The sequence below is a fragment of the Microcaecilia unicolor genome, chromosome 5, assembly GCF_901765095.1.
Source record: "Microcaecilia unicolor chromosome 5, aMicUni1.1, whole genome shotgun sequence".
NCBI classification, from domain to species: domain Eukaryota; kingdom Metazoa; phylum Chordata; class Amphibia; order Gymnophiona; family Siphonopidae; genus Microcaecilia; species Microcaecilia unicolor.
In genome coordinates this window covers 114,407,180-114,423,696 of record NC_044035.1, presented here as the reverse complement: position 1 = coordinate 114,423,696, position 16,517 = coordinate 114,407,180, and the positions used below count along the sequence as shown (strand labels likewise).

Sequence of the window (16,517 nt, the reverse complement as noted above, 5' to 3'; positions counted from 1 at the left end):
GTACTATGATGGGGTTAACAGTCTGCAAGATTGCCTGTGTGTGACTGAGGAGTAAAGTTAATGTGTTTTGGCTTGTCTATATATGACTGGAAAACCCTGGGGTGGGTGGGACTATAAGTGACCAGTGAGTCAGCCAAGTGCTGTTATCAAAAAAGTTCTCTAGGTATGAGAAGAAACGATACAGTCTGATCAAAGAATTTCAGTTGATTTAACTTTCAAATTCCACTAGAATATAACTTTCCTTTAGTAAATAAATCTAAATATTCCCATTATAGCAGTTTCATCAATGTAAAATGCAAATTTATAACCATAATACAGATTCACAAAGTTAGAATGCTGCAGGACCAGAAGCAGTTAGAAAAGCCTAAACTCTATCAGAGCTAGGCAGGAAAGAAAAGAGGGTATTTTTTTTTGTTGTTGTTCTTGTCTTTTTGGGAAGGGAGGGTAGGATTAGAAGACAGAGAAGTGCACCACAATACAGATTTACAGGACAAATTAATTAAGCAATAAGCTAAACCTATGGCCAAAAAGTTGAGAAGTTAGAATAAAATAATCAGAATCACTTAGCAGTATTTTGGTTCAAGTCCAGCACATGGAATGCTACAAACAAGTGCTCTGTGTCTCCCTATTCAGGGCCCAACCCGCCTCCTGCTGTGCAGTGATTACCTCACAGTGAGTCAAGCCCAGTGCTGTATCAAAAAAAGGGTTAGAAGACAGAGAAGTGCACCACAATACAGATTCACAGGACAAATTAATTAAGCAATAAGCATTTAATTAAAGAGAATATCAGGTAGCTAAACTTATAGTCAAAAAGTTGAGAAGTTAGAATAAAATAATCAGAAAAAAACTTAGCAGTATTTAGGTTCAGGTCCAGCACATGGAATGCTACAAAGTGCTGTGTGTCACCCTATTCAGAGCCTATTCAGTGCACATCTCTGCAGTAACTCATTTTTTCTGCATCAGGTGTAAGGTTTTTTTTTCCTCTCTCCTTTTCTGTCATTGCTAAACAGGGATTGACTCACATACTGATAGGAAAATAAAAATACATAACCCCACCTCCCAATACTATCTGATCCACAGCACCTCAATTCCAGGTACCATCAGGGCAGTCAAGCAAAGGGACACCCTCAACAGGAGAGACTCCAAAGGTGCAGCACCCCCTACGGACCAAAATGCTTACCTGGTCTAAGGAAGACAATCAGCAAAAAGTGGCAGCACTTGATCCCTAACAATATGTCAGAACACACTACCAGGGATCAACCTACCAAATAAGGGATCACTAGTTTATCGCTCATGCCTCCTGACCCAAGGGGGTGGGAGGTGGGGGGGGGGGGGGGGGGGGGGGGGGGGGGGGGGGGGTTGGAGCCTACTTGGGCCACCAGAATTCTTTGTCAACCAATCATCTGAGATTAAAATGCTGCTCTCACCCCAGATGATCCTTTTATTCCTGAAGTACAATGTTTACTCTAGCCCACAGCTGGAACATTCAGCACTACCAGGAAAAAAAAAGCCTACATTTTAACACTTTTTTTATACTGGGAGCAATTTCAAATTCAGCCTGTTTGCATCTCTCATTTGCCCACTGTGCTACCATTTAGCATGGTACTTTTACTGCTCATTTTTCCACACTAAGGAGCCCTTTAACTATAGCATGACAGGATTTACACTTATCACACAGTAACAGCAACAATTTAACATGTAGTAAGTGCAAATCCTGAGTGGTAAATGAAGTGAGGATGCCCTGCATTTACCACAGAGCACAAAGCACAGGCATCGCATTACTTACCTGTACCAATAGCATGGGCACTCCAAGCTAACAACATAGACCCAGACCCCGCCCCAAAATTTACCTGTGGATCATCACTGGTGGGACAATGGTTCATGGTGGCAGTGGTCCTCCCCTATTGCCAGTGGGTTGGTGACTAAGTACAAAATAGCACCAATGACCTCCCCTCATGGTAGTCTCCTCACTAATGCTGACTCCTGGTTATGTTTTTTTTTTTTTTTGGGGGGGGGGGAGCCTTTCGTTGTCAGAGACAGGGTTTCTTGAAAGGGCTGGGGCTTGGTGTGTGTTGGGGGGGGGGGGATCAAATAGGGGGCTGTATCAGGGATCAGGGGGATCGCCCAATATACCTCCAGTGACCATGCACTGCACTACCAGACTGTCAGCTGCATAGCTGTACTTACCGCTTCCTCTAAAGTTCAGTTGTTCTAATCGGCAGTCGTAACAGCTAGCATGCAGTATGGACCCGCAAGCTAGCTGTTGGAGCCAACTACGCCTTTGCTCACTAATGTCATGTCCCTCTCTTGCTTACTCACATATTAGGCAGCTAACGCTTTTTTGTTTTGTTTAACCATGAAGTCTGCCTCATTAGTGCTGGAGACAATAGTGAGGGTCCATGCTATTGTCTACCGCACCCTGAAATCCACATTAGCTGCTTAACGCTGCTTAGTAAAAAGGCATTAGGAAAATTAGAAGTAAACCACTGTGTCACAACAGATAACACAACATATTACATCAGCCTCTAACTTACATACCTATTGCTGAAAAAAAACTAAAGGGCTCTTTTATAATGGCACGCTGAAAAATGGCATGCTGTACTGTAGACGCATGTTTTGGACACGTGCAGAATCATTTTTCAGTGCACCTGTAAAAAAATGCCCTTTCCGGCGCGCGTAGTGGATGCACATCAAAAATGAAATTACTGCATGGGTCACACAGTAGCCAGGTAGTAACTCAAAACTGACACACACTGGGCTTGCATAGGCACCTACGCGGCTTAGTAAAAGGGCCCCTTAAAAGCCTAGCTTTTTTTTCTCCCCACCCTACCTTCACCCCACTGCCACCAACTCTTTAGGGGGCAAATTTAGGGACCTACCAGAAATAGGCTCCATAAACTTACATAGTAACATAGTAGATGACTGCAGATAAAGACCTCTAGGGTCCATCCAGTCTGCACAACAAGGGATGATTTAGGTATACCATCTTCCTAAGTTAGGCACCTAAAACCTTTGATAATTCATATTAATCAAGCACAGATGCAGAAAGTTCAACCTCTTTTAACAGGGGCTTGGGAGTTACATGAGTCAGAATGAAGGTGAATCACCTAAGACCATTCTAAATTTCACAGCAAAAGTTTTAATATTTTTATATGTCCCTGATCAGCAAGGAAATATAAATAACATTAAGGAATGGCCTGCCTTTAACTTAGTTTAGGGTACACTCACCTCAAATACTGAAAGATCATTTTTCCGATAGATTTCATTGGCTGGAGGATGAAACCATCCACACTTCTTTAAATGCCTTTGTAAGATGTTTTTACTTTTCATATATTTAAGACAGAATTCACACAGGTAAAGCTTTGATAATCTGTTAAAGTTAAAAATAAAAAGTAGTTACGGCTGAAAATGAATTTAAAATTCAATAAATCAATATTTACACTGCATTTTTCAGTAGGAAAACAATATACCCATAAGGAGTTTAACTTTAAAAGGTACATAATTTTCAACAGACAGGTAAAATACAGCAATACATTTTTGCAGAGTGAAGTTCATGCTAAGCTAGATAAAGTGTTGATTACTTTAGCAGTCTCTTTAGATTTAACAGCAGCATTTTATTATATCAATCATGAACCTTTATTGGCCAGATTAAGGAAGATAGGATTATCAGGTCTAGTGTTATCTTGCCTTTGCTATTTTTTTGTCAAATTATTAATTTATAGTTTCATTAGATGGAAAAGTATCACACAGAAAGACATTATATTGTGGGATTCCTCAGGGGTCCAATTTTGTCCCCTTTATTATTCAATATCATTTTATGTTTAAATCTTTTTATTGGACAAATCATTCACAAACTGTGTCGCCAACCAAAGCGAATGCTACATACCTGTAGAAGGTATTCTCCGAGGACAGCAGGCTGATTGTTCTCACTGATGGGTGACGTCCACGGCAGCCCCTCCAATCGGAAACTTCTCTAGCAAAGTCCTTTGCTAGTCCTCGCGCGCCCGCGCGCACGTCTTCCCGCCCGAAACCGGCTCGAGCCGGCCAGTCCAGTATGTAGCAAGACAATACACTTAAAGGGAAGACACAACTCCAAAGGGGAGGCGGGCGGATTTGTGAGAACAATCAGCCTGCTGTCCTCGGAGAATACCTTCTACAGGTATGTAGCATTCGCTTTCTCCGAGGACAAGCAGGCTGCTTGTTCTCACTGATGGGGTATCCCTAGCCCCCAGGCTCACTCAAAACAACAACCATGGTCAATTGGGCCTCGCAACGGCGAGGACATAACTGAGATTGACCTAAAAAATTTACCAACTAACTGAGAGTGCAGCCTGGAACAGAACAAACAGGGCCCTCGGGGGGTGGAGTTGGATCCTAAAGCCCAAACAGGTTCTGAAGAACTGACTGCCCGAACCGACTGTCGCGTCGGGTATCCTGCTGCAGGCAGTAATGAGATGTGAATGTGTGGACAGATGACCACGTCGCAGCTTTGCAAATTTCTTCAATAGAGGCTGACTTCAAGTGGGCTACCGACGCAGCCATGGCTCTAACATTATGAGCCGTGACATGACCCTCAAGAGCCAGCCCAGCCTGGGCGTAAGTGAAGGAAATGCAATCTGCTAGCCAATTGGATATGGTGCGTTTCCCTACAGCCACTCCCCTCCTATTGGGATCAAAAGAAACAAACAATTGGGCGGACTGTCTGTGGGGCTGTGTCCGCTCCAGATAGAAGGCCAATGCTCTCTTGCAGTCCAATGTGTGCAGCTGACGTTCAGCAGGGCAGGAATGAGGACGGGGAAAGAATGTTGGCAAGACAATTGACTGGTTCAGATGGAACTCCGACACGACCTTTGGCAAGAACTTAGGGTGAGTGCGGAGGACTACTCTGTTATTATGAAATTTGGTGTAAGGGGCCTGGGCTACCAGGGCCTGAAGCTCACTGACTCTACGAGCTGAAGTAACTGCCACCAAGAAAATGACCTTCCAGGTCAAGTACTTCAGATGGCAGGAGTTCAGTGGCTCAAAAGGAGGTTTCATCAGCTGGGTGAGAACGACATTGAGATCCCATGACACTGTAGGAGGCTTGACAGGGGGCTTTGACAAAAGCAAACCTCTCATGAAGCGAACAACTAAAGGCTGTCCCGAGATCGGCTTACCTTCCACATGGTAATGGTATGCACTGATTGCGCTAAGGTGAACTCTTACAGAGTTGGTCTTGAGACCAGACTCAGACAAGTGCAGAAGGTATTCAAGCAGGGTCTGTGTAGGACAAGAGCGAGGAGCTAGGGCCTTGCTGTCACACCAGACGGCAAACCTCCTCCACAGAAAGAAGTAACTCCTCTTAGTGGAATCTTTCCTGGAAGCAAGCAAGACGCGGGAGACACCCTCTGACAGACCCAAAGAGGCAAAGTCTACGCCCTCAACATCCAGGCCGTGAGAGCCAGGGACCGGAGGCTGGGATGCAGAAGAGCCCCTTCGTCCTGCGTGATGAGGGTCGGAAAACACTCCAATCTCCACGGTTCTTCGGAGGATAACTCCAGAAGAAGAGGGAACCAGATCTGACGTGGCCAAAAAGGAGCAATCAGAATCATGGTGCCTCGGTCTTGCTTGAGTTTCAACAAAGTCTTCCCCACCAGAGGAATGGGAGGATAAGCATACAGCAGGCCCTCCCCCCAATCCAGGAGGAAGGCATCCGATGCCAGTCTGCCGGGGGCCTGAAGCCTGGAACAGAACTGAGGGACTTTGTGGTTCACTCGAGATGCGAAGAGATCCACCAAGGGGGTGCCCCACGCTTGGAAGATCTGGCGCACCACTCTGGAGTTGAGCGACCACTCGTGAGGTTGCATAATCCGGCTCAGTCTGTCGGCCAGACTGTTGTTTACGCCTGCCAGATATGTGGCTTGGAGCACCATGCCCAGACGGCGAGCCCAGAGCCACATGCTGACGGCTTCCTGACACAGGGGGCGAGATCCGGTGCCCCCCTGCTTGTTGACATAGTACATGGCAACCTGGTTGTCTGTCTGAATTTGGATAATTTGATGGGACAGCCGATCTCTGAAAGCCTTCAGAGCGTTCCAGATCACTCGCAACTCCAGGAGATTGATCTGTAGACCACGTTCCTGGAGGGACCAGCTTCCTTGGGTGTGAAGCCCATCGACATGAGCTCCCCATCCCAGGAGAGACGCATCCGTTGTCAGCACTTTTTGTGGCTGAGGAATTTGGAAAGGACGTCCCAGAGTCAAATTGGACCAGATTGTCCACCAATACAGGGATTCGAGAAAACTCGTGGACAGGTGGATCACGTCTTCTAGACCCCCAGCAGCCTGATACCACTGAGAGGCTAGGGTCCATTGAGCAGATCTCATGTGAAGACGGGCCATGGGAGTCACATGAACTGTGGAGGCCATGTGGCCCAGCAATCTCAACATCTGCCGAGCTGTGATCTGCTGGGACGCTCGCACCCGCGAGACGAGGGACAACAAGTTGTTGGCTCTCGTCTCTGGGAGATAGGCGCGAGCCGTCCGAGAATCCAGCAGGGCTCCTATGAATTCGAGTTCCTGTACTGGGAGAAGATGGGACTTTGGATAATTTATCACAAACCCCAGTAGCTCCAGGAGGCGAATAGTCATCTGCATGGACCGCAGGGCTCCTGCCTCGGATGTGTTCTTCACCAGCCAATCGTCGAGATATGGGAACACGTGCACCCCCAGCCTGCGAAGTGCTGCTGCTACTACAGCTAGGCACTTTGTGAACACCCTGGGCACAGAGGCGAGCCCAAAGGGTAGCACACAGTACTGGAAGTGGCGTGTGCCCAACTGAAATCGCAGATACTGTCTGTGAGCTGGCAGTATCAGGATGTGTGTGTAGGCATCCTTCAAGTCCAGAGAGCATAGCCAATCGTTTTGCTGAATCATGGGGAGAAGGGTGCCCAGGGAAGCATCCTGAACTTTTCTTTTACGAGATATTTGTTCAGGGCCCTTAGGTCTAGGATGGGACGCATCCCCCCTGTTTTCTTTTCCACAAGGAAGTACCTGGAATAGAATCCCAGCCCTTCTTGCCCGGATGGCACGGGCTCGACCGCATTGGCGCTGAGAAGGGCGGAGAGTTCCTCTGCAAGTACCTGCTTGTGCTGGGAGCTGTAGGATTGAGCTCCCGGTGGACAATTTGGAGGTTTTGAGGCCAAATTGAGGGTGTATCCTTGCCGGACTATTTGCAGAACCCACTGATCGGAGGTTATGAGAGGCCACCTTTGGTGAAAAGCTTTCAACCTCCCCCCGACCGGCAGGCCGCCCGGCACTGACACTTGGATGTCGGCTATGCTCTGCTGGAGCCAGTCAAAAGCTCGCCCCTTGCTTTTGCTGGGGAGCCGCGGGGGCCTTGCTGAGGCGCACGCTGCTGACGAGAGCGAGCGCGCTGGGGCTTAGCCTGGGCCGCAGGCTGTCGAGAAGGAGGGTTGTACCTACGCTTGCCAGAAGAGTAGGGAACAGTCCTCCTTCCCCCAAAAAATCTTCTACCTGTAGAGGTAGATGCTGAAGGCTGCCGGCGGGAGAACTTGTCGAATGCGGTATCCCGCTGGTGGAGATGCTCTACCACCTGCTCGACTTTCTCTCCAAAAATATTGTCCGCACGGCAAGGCGAGTCCGCAATCCGCTGCTGGAGTCTATTTTCCAGGTCGGAGGCACGCAGCCATGAGAGCCTGCGCATCACCACACCTTGAGCAGCGGCCCTGGACGCAACATCAAAAGTGTCATACACCCCTCTGGCCAGGAATTTTCTGCACGCCTTCAGCTGCCTGACCACCTCCTGAAAAGGCTTGGCTTGCTCAGGGGGGAGAGCATCAACCAAGCCCGCCAACTGCCGCACATTGTTCCGCATGTGTATGCTCGTGTAGAGCTGGTAAGACTGGATTTTGGCCACGAGCATAGAGGAATGGTAGGCCTTCCTCCCAAAGGAGTCTAAGGTTCTAGAGTCTTTGCCCGGGGGCGCCGAAGCATGCTCCCTAGAACTCTTAGCCTTCTTTAGGGCCAGATCCACAAATCCAGAGTCGTGAGGCAACTGAGTGCGCATCAGCTCTGGGTCCCCATGGATCCGGTACTGGGACTCGATCTTCTTGGGGATGTGGGGATTACTTAGTGGCTTGGTCCAGTTCGCAAGCAATGTCTTTTTGAGGACATGATGCATGGGTACTGTGGACGCTTCCTTAGGTGGAGAAGGATAGTCCAGGAGCTCAAACATTTCAGCCCTGGGCTCGTCCTCCACAACCACCGGGAAGGGGATGGCCGTAGACATCTCCCGGACAAAGGAAGCAAAAGACAGACTCTCGGGAGGAGAAAGCTGTCTTTCAGGAGAGGGAGTGGGATCGGAAGGAAGACCCTCAGACTCCTCGTCAGAGAAATATCTGGGGTCTTCTTCTTCTTCCCACGAGGCCTCACCCTCGGTGTCAGACACAAGTTCACGGACCTGTGTCTGCAACCTCGCCCGGCTCGACTCCGTGGAGCCACGTCCACGATGGGGGCGTCGAGAGGTAGACTCCCTTGCCCGCAACGGCGAAGCTCCCTCCGCCGACGTAGTCGGGGAGCCCTCCTGGGAGGTGGCCGCAGTCGGCACCGCACGCGGTACCGACGTCGGGGACCTCACCCCGGGCGATGGGCCAGCCGGCGCCACGCTCGACGGTACCGGAGGCGCAAGCACCGCCGGTACCGGAGGGGTAGGGCGCAACAGCTCTCCCAGAATCTCTGGGAGAACGGCCCGGAGGCTCTCGTTCAGAGCGGCTGCAGAGAAAGGCAGGGAGGTCGATGCAGGCGTCGACGTCAGAACCTGTTCCGGGCGTGGAGGCTGGTCCGGGCTGTCCAGAGTGGAGCGCATCGACACCTCCTGAACAGAGGGTGAGCGGTCCTCTCGGTGCCGATGTCTGCTGGGTGCCGACTCCCTCGGCGACCCAGAGCTCTCGGTGCCGACGCGGGGAGGAGACCAGTGTCGATGCTTCTTCGACTTCTTCCGAAGCATGTCACCGGAGCTCCCCGGCACCGACGAGGAGGACGTAGAATCCATCCGTCGCTTCCTCAGGGCCGAGGTCGAAGCAGGTCGATCCCGGGGGGGCTGTACCGCAGGAGCCCTCAGGGTAGGGGGAGACCCACCCGAAGGCTCACCGCCACCAGCAGGGGAATGGACAGCCCTCACCTGCACTCCACCCGATGCACCACCGTCCGACGACATCAGGAGACGAGGTCCCGGTACCACCGACGTCGATGCAGCTATCCGATGTCTCGGCGCCGATGCAGAGGGCCGATGCCTCGATGCACTCGATGCACTGGCGGCCAAGGATGAAGGTCTGGACGCTGATGACGTCGATGCACACGATGACCCCGGTGCCGATGCCGACGAAGAGCCCGAGAACAAAACGTTCCACTGGGCCAATCTCGCTACCTGAGTCCGCCTTTGTAACAGGGAACACAGACTACAGTTCTGAGGACGGTGCTCGGCCCCCAGACACTGAAGACACGAAGAGTGCCTATCAGTGAGCGAGATTTCCCGGGCGCACTGGGTGCACTTCTTGAAGCCGCTGGAAGGCTTCGATGTCATGGGCGGAAAAATCACGCCGGCGAAATCAAAATCCGAAATGACGAATTCGGAGCACCAAAACTTTAAGGGAGAAAAATCTCGACCGAGGCCGAAAAGAGGCCTACCCCGACGACGAAAGAAAACTTACCGGGGCAAAAACTGGAAATACGGGAAGGGGCAAACGAAACCCAAGGGGGTTTCCGGAGCACTTCCCGAACAAATTTAGCACTTTTCCGAAGAAAAAACACGTCTATTTTAAAACGGACGCGCGAGGTCGACTCTCCGGGGCTCGACACGACAAAAACACAGCCGTACCGAGTGCGGACGAAAGAAGACTGGCCGGCTCGAGCCGGTTTCGGGCGGGAAGACGGCCGCGCATGCGCGGTGCGCGCGGGCGCGCGAGGACTAGCAAAGGACTTTGCTAGAGAAGTTTCCGATTGGAGGGGCTGCCGTGGACGTCACCCATCAGTGAGAACAAGCAGCCTGCTTGTCCTCGGAGAATAACAATTTATTTATTTTTGTTACATTTGTACCCCGCGCTTTCCCACTCATGGCAGGCTCAATGCGGCTTACATGGGGCAAAGGAGGGTTAAGTGACTTGCCCAGAGTCACAAGGAGCTGCCTGTGCCTGAAGTGGGAATCGAACTCAGTTCCTCAGGACCAAAGTCCACCACCCTAACCACTAGGCCACTCCTCCATTCGCAATATATCTAGAAAATGATTACATTCAGGTGGATAATCGTCACAAGTTTTATATATTTCTCCCTCCCCCCACCCAGCCTCAACCTTCCTTAAATTTACCCCCTCGATAAATTCTCAACCAGAAAGAGTAACAAAATTATCTTTTAACAAAAATATCTCTAAAACGACACAGCTATTGATCCCTATCTTCCCCAAGTTTCTCTAGCTCTATCCATCCTCTGGATGTAGTTCTCGCAGATTCCAAACTAATCCCCCCCCCCTCAAAAAAAAAACCCTGAGGGAATGTTTGGTTCTTTCAACACCTCCAATGTTATCTTACATCTTTCGGGATATTACCGAGCTATTGTCTCTTTAAATTTAACCATTATATCTACAAACCCATGAATGTCCCTCCCTACCCGTCTCCGACTCTGCATTCCCAACAAGTAGAGATCTTTCCTTCCTTCCTCAAGGTGTACGGTCCAGTTCCCCTCGACCCCCACCTCCAATTCCCTCCATATTCTTATCCTCAGATAATATTTCAAATAAAGGAGTTTAAAACAAAGCTGCAAGCTCTATGCGACATGGATTGGAGATAACTATCCCAAATAGCCAAGAACTTTGTTTCCTCTTATAAGAAGAACGTGCATGTTGTAGTTCCATTATCATCATATTATGAAGTCTGTTCCTCCATTGCCAATATGAAGGGGCTTGGTCGCCAATCCACACCCCCAAAATAGTAAGTTTGCCCACCATCCCAGCTTTACGGATTAACAATTTAAAGGAACGATCCTGAGGCACCATATCTTCATAGTTATCTAGTAGGAAACCTGTCGGTGACATTTTGATTGGCCTACCCCCTAATGTCTCTAAATAATTAAGCACTTTTCTCCAAAATGTTTGTATAATCGGACATGTCCAAATCGCGTGCATAAGAGAGTTCACTTCCCGCTGGCATTTCTTGCATATAAGGGAGTCTGTCCCTCCTGCCTTAATGACTCTCTCTTGAGTAAAATATGCCCTATGTAACACTCGAAAGTTGCATTCACGTTAAGTCGGCACTGACCAAACCCGAAGGTATCCGACGTGCTAATTTACACATGTCAAGAGAATCCAGCAGTAGTCCTAGATCCCAACTCCATCAATTCTTAATTTCTCCCCTATCTGGATCTCCCTGTAATCTCTCTAACACTTTTTGTAGATTAGACACCGACAATCCCCCATCCTGCAATGGTTCAAAAAATTCCATCAACCGATGCCGTAATAAAAAACTCGGGTCCGATGGATTCAAGCTTATTAACTAGTAAAAAAGGCCCGTTTCTGTTTTAAAGGAAACGGGCGCAACAAGGTTTTCCTCAAAGTGTGTGTGTGTGTGTGTGTGTGTGTGTGTGAGAGTGAGAGTGAGAGTGAGAGAGAGAGAGAGAGAGAGAGAGAGGCTGGGTGCGAGTGTGTGTGTAAGAATGAGAGTATGTGCCAGGGTCCCCCCTCCCTCCCAGTTCCAGGGTTGTCCCCCCCACCGGTCTGTCTCCCAGTTGCAGGGTCCCCCCTCCCAGTGGCGTAGGAAGGGGGGGCGGTGGGGCGGTCCGCCCCGGGTGCACGCCGCTGGGGGGTGTCGGCTCCGCTGGTTCCCTGCTCCTTCTGCCCCGGAACAGGTTACTTCCTGTTCCAGGGTAGAGAGAGTAAGGAACCAGCGGAGGTGACGCAGCTCCTAGCAACGTGCACTCAGGGGCGGATCAGCCCGCCTGCCCGTCCCTCGCTTCTCAATGTAAGTAAAAATGCGCTCCGGGGGGGAGGGGGGGTGCGCAGCTGCGACACGCCCCAGGTGTCAGCCACCTTCACTACAGCACTGCCCCCTCCCTCCCAGTTGCAGGGGGTTTCCTCCCTTTCTCCCTTTTTCCCAGTTGCAGGGTCCCCCCCTCCCTCCCAGTTGCAGGGTCTGTCTGTCTCCTCCCCCCTCCTTTTGTCTATGCAGGTGAAACAGCTTTAGACGTCTTAGCTTTTTTTGAGTGTACAGCAATGACGGCTGCTAGGGGAGTGGAAACAGAGATTAGCATGTTCCTTTTTTTTATTACGTTCAGTGCCTTTTGATTGGTTTCTTTTTGACAGTGTCGTAGGGTCCCCCCTCCCTCCCAGCTGCAGGGTCTGTCGTTCTCCCCCCTCCCTTTGTCTATGCAGGTGAAACAGCTTTAGACTTTTTTTTTGAGTGTATAGCAATGATGGCTGCGTAGGGGAGTGGAAACAGAGATTAGCATGTTCCGTTTTTTTTTTTATTACGTCAGTGCCTTTTCATTATTTTGTTTTTGACGGTGTTGTTCCCGGAGCCCTCATTTGACAGTTGCCACATCCGGTCGCTCGCCGTCTCGCCACCCTACCTCTTCATCCTCTCCAATAGTCTGAATCCGGACTTGGAGAGGGAGGGCAGCGGCGTTTGGCAGCCAGTCTTGGGCGATTCATAGGCAGGGGGAGGAGTACTGCCTGCGTCGCTGTTTGCTGTGGGGGACGGCGTACGCAGAGGGAGCGGAGTTTGGAAGTCGTTGGAAGGGGCGTGAGGGTGAACGTCACTGATGGTGCCTCACAGACCACGGACCCACGGTCCCAGGCACAGAACGCTGGAGGTGAGAATTATATATATAGATGTGCTTGCCGATATTCAAAAAGATCTCGAGATTCAACCTTCCCCCTCTCTTACAAAATAGACCATGTCAGCAACTGCCCTTCTGAATCTATAAGATCACTCAAATACAATAACCCTTTCGTTCCCCAACGTCGAAAACTAGCATTCTCTATCCCAGGTTTAAATTCAGGGTTACCCAATAGAGATATTTGATCTGACCTCTGGAGGTTCCCTCCTAACAATGGTATTAAATATTTTCATGCCTCCCGTAGCAATTTTATTAGTAAACTTATCTCATAGACCCACAGGTAGTATAAGTGTACAGAAGAGCATCAAGGAAAAGAAATTCCAGGGATCACATGTTGTCTGTTCAAATGCCTTGGGTGTGTAATCTTGACTGTCAAAGATCCAGTCCCCTATATACCGGAGTAAGCAGGCCAAATTATATTTCCTCATATCTGGGAGCCCAAGGCCCCCTGTTGCCAGGATTCTTGTAGACATTTGAATGGTAAACGAGGTTTTTTTCCCCCTGCCAGGAAAAATTAGAAATCAACTTGCGTAAAGATAATAGATCTCTATTTACCAGCTTTATAGGTAGTAATTGTAAAATATACAACCATTTAGGAAAAAGAATAATCTGGAACAACTGAATTCTACCATATACTGATAACGGCATTGAAGCACATTGTACGAAATGTTGTCTGGTATGATCTAAAAAGTGAGATACATTCAAGTCATGGATCAGGAATGTCTTATATGGGAGTCTTATACCTAAGTATGGAAAGTATCATGAGGCACATTTCAAGGGGAATTGACCTGTCCATAGCCGCCTTACTGAGCTCTGTGTTGGTAGTGCCAGAGATTTATCCAAATTTATTTGAAACCAGAGATGTCCCCATATTCTGCAAAACAATCCATTTAAGCTGTCAGGGACTCTATGGTGTTTATCAGATGTACCAAAACATCATCTGCAAATGCCGATAATTTGAATTCTTGTGCACCCGATCGAACTCCCTGAATATCTGGGTTAGATAGTATCTCTCGAATTAGGGGGTCTAGAGTCAAAATGAAGAGTAAAGGCGATAACGGGCAACACTGACGCATCACTCGTTGAATTGAAAAATAGTCCGAAGATATCCCATTAACCCAGAGAGCTGCCCAAGGTGAATCATACAATGCTCGTATCGCCGCCGTAAAGAATCCATCAAAACCATATGCCTCCAATGTTGTAAAGAGAAATTCTCAATTCACGTTTTCAAACGCCTTCTTCGCATCAAAACTTATGAGCAGAGAAGGCGTTCCCAGTCTCTCAACACACTCCATAGAGGCCAATATTCTACGCATGTTTTTAGAAACTGTACGTCCCTGTACAAACCCAACTTGACTATCATCAATCAGGGAAGGCAGGATCAATGCCAATCTGTTCGCCAAAAGTTTAGCAAGCATCTTGGCCTCTACATTCAGTAGAGAGATAGATCTGTACAAAGTTGGTTTTTCCGGGTCTCATCCTGGTTTCAATAAGACCACCATCTGTACAGATTTTAAGGACTCAGACATTTCCCCATGTTCCACAAAATAAGTAAACATCTCCTTCAAGGATGGTGTTATCGCCTGATTTAGAATCTTATAGAATTCATACCGAAAGACTTCTGGTCCTGGGGTCTTGAAAAGAGACCCTTGTTGGATAACCCGACTCACCTCATCTTCAGAGATCGGAGCATTAAGCCTTGCTCTTGCTCAGTAATGTGCGGTAGCAACCATCCTTCCAAATAAGCCCTACTCTCTAAATCATCCCCCTATGGATGAGCATATAGATGTTGGAAATATGATCTGAAAACTTCTACAATCTCTCCATCTGATCACACTTTAGTGCCGTCCTCCTTGCTAATTTGTAAAATCCTTTGTCGTCCCGATTTTCTCCACACCGAATTTGCTAACAATTTCCCTTGTTTGTTGCCATGTAAGTAAAGTTTATATTTGCAATATTGAATAGATTTGACCATTCGAGCATGGAGTAAACTACTGAAAGCGGCTTGTATGGCCAACAAATGTGCTTTTTGTTGAGGAGTAGGTATTCGCCCAAATCTTCTATGCGCTTCCCTAACCTGTTGATCTAAGCAAATTATTTCCTTGTCCCTAACCTTCTTTTTAAAGCTCGTATACGCTATTATAGTTCCTCTAAGAACTGCCCTGGCAGCTTCCCAGTACAATACCGGGTCGTCACAATGACTTGCATTGCTGACTTGATAATCTGTCCACTGACACAATAAGTATTCCTGGAATTCATTATCCTCATACAAATATGTGGAAATTGCCACCTACCCACTATCAGTAAACACCAAATAAACGCGTGATCCGAAATGCCATAAGGGCCTATACCTGTGTCCCGAACCATTGGAAACAGAGCTTTGGACAATAACCAATTCTGGACTGAGAGGCATGAGCCCTAGAGAGACGAGTGTAATCTCTCTCCTCTGGATGTAAAGTTTGCCATATATCTACTAGTTCCAGGACTGAGCAGAGTAGTGAGATCCCACGAGATGGAGACCCTCTCTCGGTCCTATGACCTGCAGAGGTATATAAAGTCGAATCATGGACCATATTAAAATCCCCACCCATGACTACAGGGATATCTTGATGCTTGGTTATGGTGTGGATCAGTGACCGAAAAAATATTTTATCATATACATTAGGAGCGTAAACATTAACCAAAAGCAAAGTTTATTAATTGTAACCTTGGCTATAATATATTTGCCATCCTTCGCTTTCCAACATCCTTGTATTTGTACGTCTAATGTTTTCTTGAACAGTAGCAGCACACCTGCTTTATGGTCTATTGCTGGGGCTTCCAATAGGTGACCCACCCACCATTTTTTAAATTTATTGTGTTCTACCGAGGATAGATGGGTCTCTTGTAAAAACACTACATCTGCTTTTTGACGATTCAAGATTTGCAATAATTTTTGCCATTTAATGGGAGAGGTTACCCTATTTACATTCCACGAAATGAACTTAATGAGTCTCATTTTCTCCTCTATTGGCGAGTATGACAAACAATCTCTCTCCTATCTTTAAAGAGGAGTATCATCCCAGCCTACGACCCCCCCCCCCCTATTATTTGGTAAAGAAGAGAAAGGGAGCCAGCAGGTCCCCGAAACGCACCCCAGAAAGCAGTCTCCCAGATCTCATTCCAATGGTAACAGAGTCGATATAATTCCCCCCCTCCCCTAGCCCCCAAAATTACCCACAACAACCAACAGTATAACGTCATACATTCTTGTATACCCTCCCTCTTCTCCCTCCTGTTCCCGTTAGCCTACCGAAAGGCTTACTCACAACCATATCTCTTATAGTAGATATGGTAGTCTATTCAGGTCACTCTGAGAGCGCTCCCCACCTCCTCGAGTCCACCCAAACCAGCCATCAATAGAAACTGTCAACCATTTCCCAGCCTACTATATCCCTCCTCCTTCTATACCTATGAGTGGGAACAATACAGAAAAAAAGGGGGGGAGTCAGCTTATTTGCTACTGCATAAAATCTATAAATCAGAGTACTACCCCCAATAGAAAGTTCTGTAAAGATCTAACATATTATACCTTCATGTTGCTCTACCAATAAATATATTGAGCTTAGTTACCTTTTATAAATAGAATTATAA

The 16,517-nt window shown here is 48.1% G+C and overlaps 1 protein-coding gene across 6 annotated transcripts in view; it reads right to left on the bottom strand.

Annotated features, from left to right (window-relative positions):
- The window catches only part of KAT6B (lysine acetyltransferase 6B), a 364,617-nt gene that overhangs the window by 142,693 nt on the left and 205,407 nt on the right, over positions 1-16,517 (bottom strand). For all 6 annotated transcript variants that reach the window (XM_030203217.1, XM_030203216.1, XM_030203215.1 and 3 more), the window contains one exon: positions 3,229-3,370. In XM_030203217.1, coding sequence (XP_030059077.1) covers positions 3,229-3,370 — 142 coding nt within the window. The remainder of the gene's footprint in view (positions 1-3,228; positions 3,371-16,517) is intronic.